The sequence below is a fragment of the Ranitomeya imitator genome, chromosome 8 (genome assembly GCF_032444005.1).
Source record: "Ranitomeya imitator isolate aRanImi1 chromosome 8, aRanImi1.pri, whole genome shotgun sequence".
Taxonomy (NCBI): Eukaryota; Metazoa; Chordata; class Amphibia; order Anura; family Dendrobatidae; genus Ranitomeya; species Ranitomeya imitator.
This window is the reverse complement of record NC_091289.1, coordinates 44,947,808-44,964,909: the sequence shown is the minus strand read 5'-3', so window position 1 is coordinate 44,964,909 and position 17,102 is coordinate 44,947,808. Positions and strand designations below refer to the sequence as shown.

The 17,102-nt window shown below is 44.8% G+C and overlaps 1 protein-coding gene across 8 annotated transcripts in view; it reads right to left on the bottom strand.

Annotated features, from left to right (window-relative positions):
• The window catches only part of PBRM1 (polybromo 1), a 127,006-nt gene that overhangs the window by 14,112 nt on the left and 95,792 nt on the right, over nt 1-17,102 (bottom strand). For 2 of the 8 annotated variants that reach the window (XM_069736835.1, XM_069736827.1), the window contains exons 24-28: nt 16,112-16,322; nt 13,157-13,360; nt 12,532-12,733; nt 7,784-7,954; nt 3,907-4,056 (exon numbers count right to left, since the gene is read on the bottom strand). In XM_069736835.1, coding sequence (XP_069592936.1) covers nt 3,907-4,056; nt 7,784-7,954; nt 12,532-12,733; nt 13,157-13,360; nt 16,112-16,322 — 938 coding nt within the window. The remainder of the gene's footprint in view (nt 1-3,906; nt 4,057-7,783; nt 7,955-12,531; nt 12,734-13,156; nt 13,361-16,111; nt 16,323-17,102) is intronic. The other 6 variants (XM_069736830.1, XM_069736831.1, XM_069736829.1 and 3 more) reach the window with 3 other exon arrangements.

Genomic DNA, 17,102 nt, shown 5'->3' with positions numbered 1-17,102 from the left:
GCAGTATAATGTCAGACTGCTGCGGGGCTCAGCTCACCACCCCACGCATCCCGGAAACCTTATGTCACCACTTGTGCTGAACACTGAGCGCTGCCAGGAGGAAGCTGTAGCTCAGAGCACCGCTCTACACTACCAACAGGACAGACCAGATCACAGCTGGAGGCAGCCACAGTGTATGAGATTGACAGTAATGCATTTTTTTTAACGCACTCATCCGCATGCCTGCGCATATTTGACTGATTTTTGACACTTCCAAAAATGCAACAGGTTGCGTTCGCTGCACACCACGAAAAAACGCATGCGTACGCAAAATCATGCAAACGCATGTCCATGCGTACACCATGTTAAAGATAGGTACACAGGACGCATGCGGATCGTACGCTGCACACACAGATGCAAATGTGAAACCAGCCTAATTGTGGTGTTTCATCGGGCATAAAATGATCCTCCAGGCTTTTTTTTTTGCTTTTAGGTTATGTGCACTTTTGAACACCGTTTTGTATGTCGGACTTGTGATGTATCGCCTTAGGGTTTGGAGATTTCCTTATCTGCAGTTGTGCTCAAAAGTTTTTGTTTTTTTTTCAAAGGATTTTTTGCTTCCTTGGCCTTTTTTCAGATAATATGAATGATAACACCAAAACGTTTTTCCCACTCATGGTTAGTGGTTGGGTGAAGCCATTCATTGTCAAACTACTGTGTTTTCTCTTTTTAAATCATAATGACAACCCAAAACATCCAAATGATCCTGATCAAAAGTTCACATACCCTGGTGATTGTGGCCTGATAACATGCACAGAAGTGGATACAAATGGGTTTGAACGGCTACTAAAGGTACTGAGTGAGTTTCTGGGATCCAGACAGACTCTTGCATCTTTCATTCAGCCACTGATGTTTCTGGATTGTGGGTCATGGGGAAAGCAAAAGGATTGTCAATGGATCTATGAAAAAAAGGTAGTTGAACTGTATAAAACAGGAAAGGGATACAAAAAGATATCCATGGAATTGATAATGCCAATCAGGAGCATTCAGACTGTGATTAACAAATGGAAAATCAGGGGCTCTGTAAAAACAAAACCATGGTCAGGTAGACCAACAAAAATGTTGTCCACAACTATCAGGAAAATTGTTCTGGGTGCAAAGAAAAACCCACATGGTCGAGTCGCCAGAAGAAAGCCATTACTGCGCAAATGCCACAAAGTATCTCACCTACAATATGCAAAACAGCACACAGAGACAAGCCTCAAAACTTCTGGAGCAAGGTAATTTGGAGTGATGAGACTAAAATTGAACTTTTTAGCCACAACCATAAACATTATATTTGGAGAGAAGTCAACAAGGCCTATGATGAAAGGAACACCATTCCTACTGTAAAGCACGGAGGTGGGTCACTGATGTTTTGGGGATGTGTGAGCTAAAAAGGCACAGGAAACTTGGTCAAAGTTGAAGGAAAGATGAATGAGGCACGTTATCAGCAAATACTGGAGGCAAATTTGCACTCATCAGCCCGTAAGCTGCGCATGGGACGTACTTGGATGTTCCAATATGACAATGATCCAAAACACAAGGCCAAGTCGACTTGTCATTGGCTACCGGAGAACAACGTGAAGGTTCTGGAGTGGCCATCTCAGTCTCTAGACCTCAATATCATTGAGCCACTCTGGGGAGATCTCAAGCGCGCAGTTCATGCTAGACAGTCCAGAAATTTACAGGACTGGAGGCATGTTGCCAAGAAGAGTGGGCAGCTTTACCATTGAAAGACAATAAAGAACCTCATCCACAACTACCACAGAAGACTTCAAGCTGCCATTGATGTTAGAGGGGGCAAGACACGGTATTAAGAAATGGGGTATGTAAACTTTTGATCAGTGTCATTTGGGTTGTTATGATTTAAAAAGAGAAAACACAGTAGTTTGACAATAAATGACTTCACCCAACCACTACCCATGAGTGGAGAAAACATTTTGGTGTTATCATTCATATTCTCTGAAAAAAGGCCAAGAAAGCAAAAATTCTGACGGGGTATGTAAACTTTTGAGCACAACTGTATAAGCTTTGGGAGCCAGTAAAACCAACACATGTCTAAGCTTAGGGGAGCCTTATAGAAGACTATCTGGGGGCACCACAACCCTTTAGTTGATTTTTTTTTTAGATTGGGCTAAAAGAAAACTGGCGACAGACCTTTCTACCTAAAAGGCTACGACTAAAAATCAACCATGAAATCCTCCACTCATGAGCGCAGAGCTCACATGACTAGAAGGTTCAAAGCGGTTTACAAAAAAAGTAGCAACTTTACTCTTTACCCCAGTGTTTCCCGCGAATCCTGGGGCGCCTTCATTCCTGGTCAGGCGTTCCCCAAAACAAGTGACAAGGCCGATGATTCTCTTACAATTGAGGAGACAGACTGATTTCCGATTATTCTCAAAGAAGTAAATGTATCGGAGCCAAATGTTTACCCTGGATAATTACTGAACAATGTGTTACCCGCCCGACACCAAGCTTCTCTGGGGCGAGAAGGCATTGGATGTTCTCCAGGGGTGGAAATATTTTTCTATATGGTTCTACATAATCAAACTAAATCCATTTCTGATGACTTAGCACCTTGTACTACAATCATGACCGTCTCATTCCTGATCTCATTCTGATGACTAATATGAAAACTAAATAGTCACAGTGAGTCTATCGCCCCCAAAACGCACACTAAACTAAGGACCCCTCGCCTGAGAAATGTACTCTTCATTCAAATGCGGGGGCTTTGGTGCACCCTATGTGTGGCCGAAAGCTTATTGCACCATTAAGCCCCCTCAATTTGTATTTTGGGGTCCTCTGCTTCTGATTGACAGAATCACATCTAGGTGAATATGCATTCTGGGGGTGACAGACTCCCTTTACTACAGAAGTGTATGATGATGTAAACCAAAGTTTCTCCACCTATGGAACATGGGGTTACGAGAGGTTACATGGGGTTGTCAGAGGGGGAGAGGTCACTGACTTTTCGGCCAGTCTCACTTACACCTGTGCAACACAGATGTGCGCTTGTACTGCAATACCTGCTCCGACTTTGGTTTACATCGACTTACACTTCAAAAATCCAGACAATTTTGGGAAGTAGAAAATGAGGTTTTCTTCTAAAAGTCAAGATCGAATTAACAGGAGTTTGTTGGCTCCAAAATGCAAACTAAAGTAGCCGTGTAGGCAGGGCTGTGGAGTCCGAGTCGTGGAGTCCGAGTCGTGGAGTCCGAGTCGTGGAGTCCGAGTCGTGGAGTCCGAGTCGTGGAGTCCGAGTCGTGGAGTCCGAGTCGTGGAGTCCGAGTCGTGGAGTCCGAGTCGTGGAGTCCGAGTCGTGGAGTCCGAGTCGTGGAGTCCGAGTCGTGGAGTCCGAGTCGTGGAGTCCGAGTCGTGGAGTCCGAGTCGTGGAGTCCGAGTCGTGGAGTCCGAGTCGTGGAGTCCGAGTCGTGGAGTCCGAGTCGTGGAGTCCGAGTCGGAGTCGGTGCCATGGAAATTGAGGAGTTGGAGGTTTGGCTTACCGACTCCATAGCCCTGCATGTAGGTACAGTCTACTCATGGAGACTTTTATGGATTTTGAGAACCGTCTAGAGTAGACATCCTAAGTGATTTCGAGTATATTTGGTGGTCTGCATGCACAAGGGTCTCGTGAATGAAAGTGCACGATAAGGGTCGCCTTTTCAAAGTGGTCTGCTCATCCAAGATCTAATATCTGTGCTTGGATACAAATACAGAAAATGTTTTTCCCTTCAAATTTTAACCTGAGAACTCGAGAAAAAAAAAAAAAAAAGTGAAAATCATTAGTGAAGCGGTCACGATAAAGTGGCTAGCGGTGGTCGTGCGCACACACAAGCATCTGAGAGGTGGCATGGAAGAGAGTGAATGAGGCGATGACGTTCTTACCCTGCAGCGGGATGCCCGAGATGCCTGGTGGAAGGAGGTGTGGAGGTGGTAGCACCCCATGAAGATGAGGCGGCATGCTGCCCATGCTAATAATGCCATCAACTGGGCCCGACATGGGTGGCAGGCCAGGCGGATAGCCCCCTATCATGCCTTGAAGAACAAACATGCATCAATATCATGCGGTATAATGGATTAATACAAACGTGCACTACCATGAAACAAAATAAAAATGGCGTTAGTTTTGTGATATTAATGTTGTGAACATACAAAAAATAAAATACAGAAGTTAGAATTTTACCAACAAAAATCAAAACAAGTGACGTTAATAGTGACATGATGAGAGGATGGGAATTATTTCATGGGCTAAGAACGCTCCATAGGAACCAATGACTCAAATATATTAAGAGGCATAAAATGGGAAGATAAAGAAGCAGAGTCTCCCAAAAAAAAACAAACAACAACAACAACAACAAAATTGTAGTGTCCCAGATCATTCGCTCCGTTTCTACAGATTGGTCTTAGGGGGGAGTTCTGAATCTGGAACTCCTCAAACTGATAAGATTCGGATTGGAGTTCACATTGCCATTTATATTGGGCCAAGACCATCCAGGCAGCTTACTACAGGGTCCTGCGGTGATCGAGTTCTGACCTTAATCACAGTGACGGTATTAAAGGGAATCTGTCAAGTCGTATAATCCTATTAACCTGCAGTTAAAGGGTTAATCCGCAGGTTAATAACATAATGTAGGTGCATGGCTGCTGTACTGAAAGTGCAGCACCCGGGAGAAAATGAACTTTATTTCTCCCAGGAGCCGTCGGCTTTCAGTCACGCGCGTATGCCGGTGTGGCTACAGACACGCTCACTATAATGCGAGAGGTGAACAGCCCTGACTGACAGCCGGCTCAGCAGTACATAGATCGGAGGTGTCTGTCAGTCAGAGTACCAGGACGTGCTTACAGCGGCCGCTTACAGTAGAGTGAGTGATAACTGTAGCTACATCAGCATACGCACGTGACTGAAAGCCGGCGGCTCCTGGGAAAAATAATGGTAATTTTCTCCAGGGTGCTGCACTTTCAGTACAGCGGCCGGGCACTATATGCAGGTTAATAGCCTTATTCAAGCAGACGGGTTCCTTTTAAGCCTATATAGAAAGAATACTTTCCTCCTCCTAAATTTATATTCCTCTTTAACAGACTGTCAAACAAAATGGTCAACCCCCTCCTAGCATAACGAATAGTCTATAGGGCAGTAATGCACTAAACATTTCATATATTAAATGTTTGCATATATCTTGGTGCCCAGTATGCTCTTGAATTATAGATTCCCTTTAACAAGTATGTAAACTGTAAAAAAACAAAAAACAAAAAAAAAAACATAGAATCTGTCTTCTGAAAGGTAAAAATCCACAACAAAGGTGGAAGAGAAATGTAACTACAATATGTAACATTAGTCTCAAAGCGGCTCAATCAACAGATTTCACAATACAAAAGGCTTACATTGTACACCAGCTCTCTTAAACTTGATGAAGCAGGTGTACTTACCACATAGCCTGACTAACAGATACAGTGTTCACTAAGCTGAGTGAGATCACAGCAGTAGGAAGGAACACTGAGGAGCCGACAATCAGTCTAGGTGGCCGGAAATGTGGTTAAACTATTAAACAGCCATACTGACATGCATTTTCAAAGTAAGTATAATGGCCTCAACAGGTTGATGATCTATGTAAATAATGTATTCAGTTTGTATTGTGAAATCTGCTGACAGATCCGCTTTAGTTACTCTTTATTCAATTACAATGTGATTTTCTTTCTTCCACTAATGTGACAGTGTGACATCTGCATCAATCTGTAGACAATGGATTCAGCACAAGATCATTGGTTTCCTTCTGCCATAACGGAGACTTTACCCCAGATTGCTAATCCCATTATACAAGATATTCAACCATAAGACAGCAGCAATTACTGCCAACACAAATAGTGACACTGCAATCGGAAAGCAAAAATATTCCATGCTTGACGGGATTCGGTCACTGGGTTTTTGATATGTAATCAAAAAACAGCATGCTGTAGGGACAGAGACCCTTATTCCAGCGATGTGGTTTGCTTGCCGTCATTATGGTACAATCACTGTTTTCTCTGCTGCAGATCTAGCAGTTCTCTGAATGCTGAGCTGTGCATAACTCCGCCCACACCTCTGATTGGCAGCTTTCTGTGTATATTATGCATAGGCAGAAAGCTGCCAATCAGTGGTGTGGGCAGGGTTACCCACAGCAGTTGACTAAAGGTACCTTCACATTAAGCGACGCTGCAGCGATACCGACAACGATCCGGATCGCTGCAGCGTCGCTGTTTGGTCGCTGGAGAGCTGTCACACAGACCGCTCTCCAGCGACCAACGATGTCGGTAACCAGGGTAAACATCGGGTAACTAAGTGCAGGGCCGTGCATAGTAACCAGATGTTTACCCTGGTTACCATCCTAAAAGTAAAAAAAAACAAACACTACATACTTACCTACCGCTGTCTGTCCTCCAGCGCTGTGCTCTGCACTCCTCCTGTACTGTCTGTGTGAGCACAGCGGCCGGAAAGCAGAGCGGTGACGTCACCGCTCTGCTTTCCGGCTGACCGACGCTCACAGACAGTACAGGAGGAGTGCAGAGCACAGCGCTGGAGGACAGACAGCGGTAGGTAAGTATGTACTGTTTGTTTTTTTTTTACTTTTAGGATGGTAACCAGGGTAAACATCGGGTTACTAAGCGCGGCCCTGCGCTTAGTTACCCGATGTTTACCCTGGTTACCAGTGAAGACATCGCTGGATCGGTGTCACACACGCCGATCCAGCGATGTCAGCAGGAGTCCAGCGACGAAATAAAGTTCTGGACTTTATTCAGCGACCAACGACATCACAGCAGGGGCCTGATCGTTGGTCGCTGTCACACATAACGATTTCATTAACGATATCGTTGCTACGTCATAAAAAGCAACAATATCGTTAACAATATCGTTATGTGTGAAGGTACCTTAAGAAGCACCAGATACCTAGTCCTGAAATGATAATCTCCTGCTGATAAAACATTGATTGTACTAAAACAGCTCAGTAAGTGACACATGTAAACAAGAACCTAGCACTCAACTGATGCTTTAGTGCAGCTTTTATTGTAGTGGTACACAAAACGTTTCGGTCCAGTCTACGGACCTTCGTCAGTAACGTACTACAGAATTATAAGAGGGACCATAGGGTCAGAAGTCACTAAAGCATCAGTTGAGTGCTAGGTTCTTGTTTACATTGTACAAAGGTGTGGGAACCTAACCTTAGCACCACCCCTTCCAGTAGTGCACACGGTATATTTTGTACAGTAAGTGACACATGACTGGAATCAGGATTTCTGCCCCTACATCATTCTGCTCTCAGATTATATAACAAAAACCTGCTGACAGATTGTTTTTAAAGTGACTGTCAGCACAGAATTGTTTTTCCAACTATCCTCTGACTTGTAATCCCAGAGCTGTCAATCAAGGAATATGGGGGGTTGAGATAGATGCAAACAAGGAGGACACCCAATAAAGGGCTGCAACACCGATAATTTTAGTCATACCTTAAAGGGGTTGCTGAAGATTCGAAAAACGTGAATGTTTTCTTCCAAAAACAGCACCAAACATGTCAACAGACATCGGGTGGTATTGTAGCTCAGGAACAATGACTTGCAGAAAAAGAGGAGCTGCAGTACCAGGCAACATATAGATAGGCGCAGTGCTGTTTTTGGATGAGAGCTGCAATGTTTTTCTTATCCTAAATGACCCCTTTAATGGTGCCTATTTTTTTTTGTTGCAAATAAAGCCATGTACATCTGTCACTACACATGCTCATGGAGGGTATACCTGAAGCCGGTGCCATCTGTGGGTTCAGCATGCCCATGGGTGTTGGCGGAGGTACAACTCCCATTAGGGCTCCCACAGGAGTGCCCGCTCTGGGAGAAGAGTTCTGCTGCTGCTGTTGCTGCTGCGCGGCTCGCTCCCTTTCCTGCTGCTCGGCAACTTTGGCAGCTCGTTCTGTGAAAAACAAAATCAATCAAGTTTTATGTCCTAGGTTCTGAGCCAAAAGTGACCTGCTATGTTCGTGTACCCAATACAGAGGATCAAAGCCCTTTCATTGTGCTAATCCTCAGGAGCCCTAGGGTTAGACCCACACGCATCCTAAAGACAGGCAATCCTAGGAAAGCCCCTCATGTCAAAGGCCGAGACCCGATTCATCAAGCAGGTTTTATCACAAATATGGTTTGGAAAGTCATTTTTTGGCTCAATTATAGTTGTGCAAACATTTTGCAACCTTTGCATTTTTACGGCAGTTCCGCCAACTTTCTGGAAAGAGGGTAAGTGGTCGACCACGACCAAAAAAAAATTAACGAAACTTACGCCACAAAGTGGTGTAACCTACAATGGAAATGTATTCCAGTCCATGGCAGTGGAGAGATGCGCCATGTTCATCAGGAGGCCTGCTTATACTGAAGCCATAGTATTAAGCCTACTAAAGGGGCCATGGGACAGGTGGCAATGATCATGTCATCAGTGGTTCATCTGATAGGATCTCCACCGATCCAAAGAATGGGGCTCTGACATGGCAGGGACAACCTTCAATGTTGAGCAACTCCAATTATGATCTCGCAGCACTTGCAGAAGATCAGTGATTGGCTGCAGCACTGCTGATGTGGTGTCACCACTGCAGCCATTCAAAAAAAAAAAAAAAACCCAAACAAGCCATCTCCAAGAGAACGCCATAGGGCACCTACATGAGGCCCTTTTGCAAAACAATAAAAATGTTTCTTTTCTTCTAGAAGCTTTGGGCTATATTTTTTTTATACAGCAGAAATGCTGCAGATTTTCCATCCGGATTTGTGGCGTGAAAAGTCCAGATATAACAAAAACAGCAAAGTGGATTCCATATTAACAAATCTCATTACTCATTCACGTGCTACAAAAAAAAAATCTCAGGCTAACGATCCTCATCACATGACTTTCAATAAGACGACAAACCAAACATTACAGGAAGGTAAAGGAATCAAAACCACTACAATGTTTTGGTTTCTTTTTATCTTCACCCCCATACTACTCAATGTTTTCAAGTTTCCTGTAATCCCTCCACCAAGTAGTCATTTCTCCCTCCATCTCACCTCCTCCTCTGAACTGTTCCTCCACATACAATCCTTTTTCTCCAGGCACACACGGCCTCACCATGTCCTATCCTGCTCCCACCTTCTAACGCTCTGTCTGCTGCTCCTCATCTCTGGTGACTTATCCCCTAATCCTGGCCCTCCTCAACACATTTCTAACACCCTACCACGATCCTCTACACGTTTTCGCAATGGTGATAACCTCATACCCATTCATCCAGCCCCCACTCCCCTTACCTGGAGCACTATGGAACGCACACTCTGTCTGCAACAAACTGTTGTTTATCCATGACATCTGTATCACCAACAAACTCTCCTTTCCTTGGCATCACGGAAACCTGGCTCACCCCCTCTGACTCGGCCTCTCCAGCTGCATTTTCCTATGTGGATTCCATCTGTCCTACATCCCCCACCCCAGCAACAAACGTGGTGGAGGAGTTGGCTTGCTCCTGTCCAATACCTGTTCCTTTACCCCAATTCCACTACCCCCCTCTGCTACTCTCCCCTCGTTTGAGGTGCACTCCGTCCGCATCTACTCCCCCTCCAACCTCCAGCTGATTGTCATCCACCCCCCCCCAGAACTAGCCATCTCCACCTTTCTCGACCACCTCACCACCTGGCTACTTCATTTCCTCTCCGCTGACATCCCCACTATCATCATGGGTGACTCCAACAGCCCCTTTGACACTTCCACCTCAGCTGCCTCTAAACTTTTGTCACTGACTGCCTCCTTCAGCCTCACTCAATGGTCCTCCGCAGTCACTCACAAAGATGGCCACACACTGGACCTTATCTTCACCGATTCTGTTCCCTTACTAATCTCACTAACTCACCCCTCCCCCTGTCTGACCACAACCTACTGACATTCTCTTCCCTCTCCTCTCCTAGTGTGCAACCCCCACTCCACAAACTCACTCACCCTCGCAGAAATCTCAAACACCTCAATTTACAATCACTCTGAGTCCTTTCTCCCTCTTACAGCCATAGTTTCCCTTCATAACACAGATGCTGCTGACACTTTTTATAACACCACAATAACAGCAACACTTGATGCCGCCACCCCCTCACGCACAGCAAAATTCGTACAATCAACAGGCAGCCCTGGCTGACTAGCCTGACCAAAGAACTGAGACGGGCTTCCAGGATCGCTGAGAAGAAATGGAAGAGATCCCACTCTGCCGAGCACTTCATCGCATACAAGCAGTCCCTCGCCAGCTTCAAGTCTACACTCACTGCCACAAAACAAACTTCTCATCTCCTCCCTGTCTCACAACCACAAACAGCTTTTCAACACTTTCAATTCTCTACTCCGTCCCCCAGCACCTCCTCCCTCGCCCCTCATTTCTGCCGAAGACTTTGCCTTCTTCTTTAAGCAGAAAATCGATACGATCTAAGAAAGCTGTGGCCCACAGCCCCCAATGCCACCCTTAGCTTCTCAGCCCTGTTCCTCCAAAACCAGCTTCTCCACCATGACAAAAGATCAGCTCTCCACCCTCCTGTCAAGATCACATCTCACCACTTGCATGCTTGACCTGCTCCCGTCCCACCTCATCCTTAACCTCACCAGTCTTCATCCCAACCCTCACACCTCTTCGACCTCTCACAAATGATGTCTTCCCCTCATCCTTCAAGCAGGCCTCGATCACACCCATTCTCAAAAAGCCATCCCTCGACCCATCCTCTGTATCTAGCTATTCCCTGATATCTCTCCTCCCTTATGCCTCAAAACTACTGGAACAGCATGTCCATCTTGAACTTTCCTCCCACCTTTCTTGCTGCTCCCTCTTCGACTGCTTACAATCTGACTTCCGACCGCATCACTCAACTGAAACTGCCCTAACTAAAGTCACCAATGACCTACTAACCGCCGAAAGCAACCAACACTACTCTGTCCTCCTTCTCCTGGACCTGTCTTCTGCCTTCGACATTGTTGACCATTCCCTTCTGCTACAGATTCTCTCATCTCTTGGCATCACCGACGTGGCCCTATCCTGGATCTCATCATATCTAACAGAGCGAACACCCAGTGTCTCCCTCTCACACACCACCTCCTCACCTCGCCCTGTCTGTCGGTGTTCCTCAAGGCTCAGTTCTAGGGCCCCTGCTCTTCTCCATCTACACCTTCGTCCTGGGACAGCTCAGAGAATCCCACGGTTTACAGTATCATCTCTTCGCCGACGACACGCAGATCTACCTCTCTGGACCTGACCTCACCTCTTTACTGACCAAAATCCCACACTGTCTGTCTGCTATCTCAGTCTTCTTTTCTGCTCGCTTTCTAAAACTGAACATGGACAAAACAGAATTCATCATCTTTCCCCCATCTCACTCTACCCCTCCACCCGACCTATCCATCAATGTCAATGGCTGCTCACTTTCCCCAGTCCCACACGCTCGGTGCCTCGGGGTGATCTTCGACTGTGCCCTCTCTTTCAAGCCACATATCCAAGCCCTTGCCTCCTCCTGCCGACTCAAAAATATTTCCCAGATCCGTACTTTCCTTGATTATGAAACCACAAAAACACTAGTACATGCCCTTATCTCCCATCTCGACTACTGCAACCTCCTACTCTCTGGCCTCCCCTCTAGCACTCTGGCACCACTCCAATCCATCCTACACTCTGATGCCCGATTAACCCACCTGTCTCCCCGTTACTCCCCAGCCTCTCCTCTTTGCCAGGCCCTTCACTGGCTTCCTATTGTCCAGAGGCTCCAGTTCAAAACCGTAACAATGACATACAAAGCCATCCACAACCTGTCTCCTCCATACATCTGTGACAGGTCTCCCGGTACCTACCTACACGCAACCTTGAAACCTCAAAAGACCTCCTTCTCTACTCCCCTCTTATCTCTTCTTCCTACAACCGCATACAAGACTTCCCCCGTACTCTGGAATGCTCTACCACAACATATCAGACTCTCGCCTACCAAGGAAACCTTCAAAAAGAACCTGAAGACCCACCTCTTCCGACAAGCCTACAACCTGCAGTGATCCTTAGTCTGCTGAACCGCCAACAACCTGCCCTACCCTCTCCTAGTGTATCCTCACCCATCCCCTGCAGACTGTGAGCCCTGGCGGACAGGGTCCTCTCTCCCTCGGTACTTGTGTGTGCCTTGTTTTGCACGTTTATTGCACTTTTCTATAATTGCACCTTCCATGTGTAAAGCGCCATGGAATAAATGGCGCTATAAAAATGAATAATAATAATAATAATAATAATAATAACATTCCATTTGCAGATACGTGTTTCACGGTTTTTACACCTCATCAGTGCAAAGCAAAAGTGCTAGTTTGGCAGGATGAGAGGCCTCTGGCAAGTTAAATAAAGAAAATTTATCCTTGAGAAAAGTGGGGTCAGAGGAGGGCTGCATGGCACAGAAGTCTACCTACTTGGCACTCTCCAAAGCACTGATGAGGGGCAAACAACTCGAGACACGTGTCTGAGTTCTGTATTTTACCTTCGTAATCCGCCTTCTTCGTTGCCTCAAGGTTCCTCCACTCTGTTCCTACCAATCTGCTAAGTTCACCAAAAGAGTAGTCTGGATGTTGGGCTTTTATAACCGCCCTCATTTCACTACTGAAAAGGATGTAACCGCTCATGTTAATCTTCCTCTTGCCTCCTTCCTTCTTAGCGCTGTTCTTGCCAGACTTAGGCGTGGACTAGAATGGAGAAAACGTTAGATATTTCTTTCACATGCCCTAGGCTACAAATATTGCCATTATTAAGTATAATTATGTAGAAGTGCTGAAACCCAGTGAAAAAAGGACATATATACATATATTTTTTCGGTGGCTGTTGCTGACACCAGGCAGTCGTAGGCTATCTGTGGTTAGAGAGTGGACAGTTTCGGTATGGTTCTATGTTAGATGAGGTCTAGGAAATGGAGACACGTAAAGGAAAAAAATAAAACAAACCACCAGCAAGCTAGGAAGACATTCAGCAGAAACGCAAGCACAGCCACGACAAAGCAGCAATACCACGCAATCGGCCCTCCCACCCCAGAGAGAAGAGGTTACTAGCCATCTAAATACTGGAGAAAAACAAAAACAAAGTGGGGCCTGACCGTGGCGCTCCAAATTTACCTTTCCGTTGTCTAAACACTGTTTGGGTAATTTGCTGTCCACTGTCTCCCCTGGTTCGCCGTCTTTCGTTTGTCTGTCACTGGGTGTCTCAGTGGGCGCTGCCTCTGTTAGGTTTTCCCCTTGCGTCAATACGGAAGGGGAGGGCAGCCTGACCGCCGGCGTCAGGTCGTTGGTGCATCGGGGGGAGCTTGGTGGTGCGGCGGCCTGATTTAGTGTTTTAAAAACACCAATTGCAAAAGGATTAACAAATGATAAAAAATATATATATATATCTGCATTTGTCAGAGAGAAATTCTTTGTTCAGACAGGGAATAAACATATATAGGTATATATATACGTGGTATTGCTGCTTTTCTTTAATCTGTCCAAGCGGCAAAGCTTCTGCAAACCAGAAGTCTGCAACAAACATGGAACCCCCCCCCAACTTATAATGAGCAGAAAGCACCCTGCTAATGACAGCGCGTCACACAGAAAATGGAAAAGCTTCTTAAAAGGAATCTGTCAGCAGGTTTTTGCTATGTAATCTGAAGGCAGCAGGAGATAGAGTCTGAAACACAGAATTCAGGGATGTATCACATGTGGCTGTTTACTAACTGAAGGATTTATCACGAAGAGATGAACATTACAGTACTACACTAGTCAGGCAACGCCCTCTGGACTTTGTACACAGAGGAGAGCCTGGAGTGGGCGGGGTTAGCTGTGGTGTGGGCGGGGTTAGCTTCATCAGCTCTGCTTCATGCTAAATCTAAAAGCTCAGATTGTGTCAGAACGGCTGTCCCCGATAATCTAAGTGATATATCGTTGGAATCAGCTTCTCTTTGCCTACATTATGCTGCTCTCAGATGAGGTAGCAAAAAAATGCTGACAGATTCCCTTTAATTCACCAGTATTCTATATGCAGTTCTCAGTTTTTCTACTATTAAGGAATCACCACCCAACAACCACAGATATTCTGGGCTGAGCGGCCTAGGGACCTGTGCTACGGATATGAGTCTTGTTCATGGTCCCCATTATAAATTACGCTAAATGTAAGAGGATTGGGAGCCAGCACATCACTAACAGGACTCCTCTAATCAATGCTCCTCTTAATTCCCTAACTCCCTTATCTGCGCTTGCCTTTTCTTCATTTTCAGTCCAAGCACATGCCCAATTAAAGGGGTTTTCCCCTTTTGGAGACAACTATTTTTTTTTAAGTAGATTTATTTAGGGCTAAATGTTTACAATTCGGTTTCATTAAAAATGGTGGACAGTTTGCCTTAGCGTTTCATGGGTTAAAGACGACAGGTCAATCAATGTTATCCAGAGAAAGGCAAAAAAATAAGCTTCATATTAGGGGAACAATTCCCTCCCGACTCCACGTACGGAAATCAGAATAGTTCTCTGGATCACAGAATCTAGTGCCTATAACCTGTAATATTATATTCATCAAGAAAGGCCCTCTTGAACTTTTTTTTTTTTTTTTTTATAAACCAGCCAATATAACATTTTGTGGAAGAGTGTGTCATAATCTCACCGCTTCCATAGCGTCTTTTTTTTGTGCTGTGTATTGTTGGCTGCGCGATGAGTTAACGGAGAAAACCATCAGTGAACTCTTTCTTACAGAGTTTGTAACTTTTTAATCTGTCTTTTCCTAAAAGCTTCTCTCAGCTGTTTTATGATTATACATTATATCAAAGTGAAATAAAATGTCCGGAAAAGCAAAAAAAAATAAAAAAAAATGTATGAAACAAATTGCAAAAATATTTTTAGCCCCAACTATATTAATTTCAGCAAAACACATACTGGCACAAATTTTCAGAACAGGTATTTTTGAGGGGTTAGTAGATTTCGGAGCTTACACTCATAAAGCAAGTTAAAATTAAAAGGTAGAATACAGGAAAATACCTATATTTCTCTCACTAAAATAAAATCTGTTCCTGTATTAAAAGAACATTTGTGTGTCATTTATTGCTAGCTGGTATCATTAAGGGGTTACACTGTTAAAAATGCTTCTCATTACACTTCCTTCCCCTTTGGATCTCAGTAACTGCTGCAGTTGTGTAAACCTTGCTCTGGGGTTGCTATGGTAGCGATTTCACGTGTCAGAATGTAGGCGTTACTTTGTTGATTTTACCATAGTAACCTCCAGAGCAAGCACAATATGTATATATTACTGCACTAATATACAATGGACAACATAAAATCTAATCAGTAAGTATAGTAGGCATTAAAGGGACTCTGTCATCAAGTTTTTGCCACCTAATCTGAGAGTAGCATAATGTAGAGACGGAGACCCTTATTCCAGCGATGTGTCACTTACTAAGCAGCTTCTGTAGTTTTCATAATCTCCTGCTGATGATTTTATCATTAGAGGATTAGTAAACCTGCTGCTGGGTAGATCAGTATTATCCAACCCCCACCACTGATTGGCTGCTTTCTGTGTGCACTAAGCAGCCAATCAGTGATGTGGGCGGAGTTATACAGCGCTCAGCATTCAGAGAACTGCTAGAACTTTAGCAGATAAAACAGGGATTTTTCAAAACTGCAGCAAGCAGCCCAGTAAGTGATACATCACTGGAATCAGGGTCTCTCCCTCTCTATCATGATACTCTTAGATGGGGTAGGAAAAACTTGGTGACAAGACCCTTTAAAAACTGAGGCTTTTTGTAGAAGAAAAAAAAATACAATTAAAAAGTCCTTGGTCCATTTTCAGTGTGAGCGCGACAGACAAACACAATAAAAACGTTACCTGCACAATGAGTAAACAGGGGGAACAAAACATAGAACCATATCACTTCCAATATCTAATGTTAAGTCCACTTTAAGGTCCTGGGGGATAAACATATGTTAAACCTGGTCTGAAATTCCGACGGTAAGGTATCTGGACATTACAGAAAGTGCCTGATGAGGGCGACACGTGCTGCTCGGCAATGTAAGCCCATCTGTGTGTATTCTCCTGCGCGCCCGTCCCTTTACCTGCTGGGGAGGGTACTGCATGGGATCTAATTCACCGGCCAGGGGAGGTTGGAGCAGCGGATTAGAGGAGGCGTCCATCATATCCGTGTCATCATCCCCCATATCGTCTATGTCTTCATCTGCACCCTCCAGCTCGGCAAATTTGGCCTCTAAATCTTGGATCTTCTTTTCCAAGAGTGGAGAAGGTTCTTTTTGGGGAACAATGGGTTTCCTAAGCAGACAGACCGAATTATAATCAGAGTCACTTGCATCTGTTTCCATGACGGGAGTAAGATAATGCACTCGGGTTATAGAAAGGTCCACTGATTTGTCTACATTATGAGAAAGGTAGAAAGATGGCACATCTAAAACGAGGCACCACTTGTATGAAGAGCATGAACTTTTTAGGAGCAACTTCTAAAATCCAGCTGAATGGGGTTGTCCCCTTTCAGAAAATCCCAATTCCCAAAGTATATGTGTATGTATATATATATGTATATATATAAGCTCTATTCAATGTCCCCAGGTCCAATAGTGAGTACCCACCACCCCCATGTCGACAGCATGGCAGTCAGTGATCTCAGCAACTTTCAGTCTGCACAGGATGATTGGTCGCAGCGCTGTCGACGTGACGTCAGCACTGCAGCTAATACCAGACAGCGGGAGCAGCGGCAGAGACATCACGTTGGCTCCAGGGACAGTGAGTAAATTTTATTTACCGTATCTATTTATTTATTAAGGAAACTGCGCCCGAGGACTTTCTAAAAGCGGGCCACCCCTTTAAAAGACTGGTGGTCTTCAGTGATGTGAAATATATGTCAATCAGCTACTATATTGATTAGTTAGAAAATGTCATTGCCGAATATTACATGAACAACTAATCGGCTCCTGACATTTTAATAAAAGGGAGTTTGTCAGCACAAAATGACTGTTCAAAGCAAGCACAGGCACTTTGTGCACCAGCAGTTCAGGGCACCTTTCCATCTGTTTCTGTAAAGTCAGAACTGTCAAC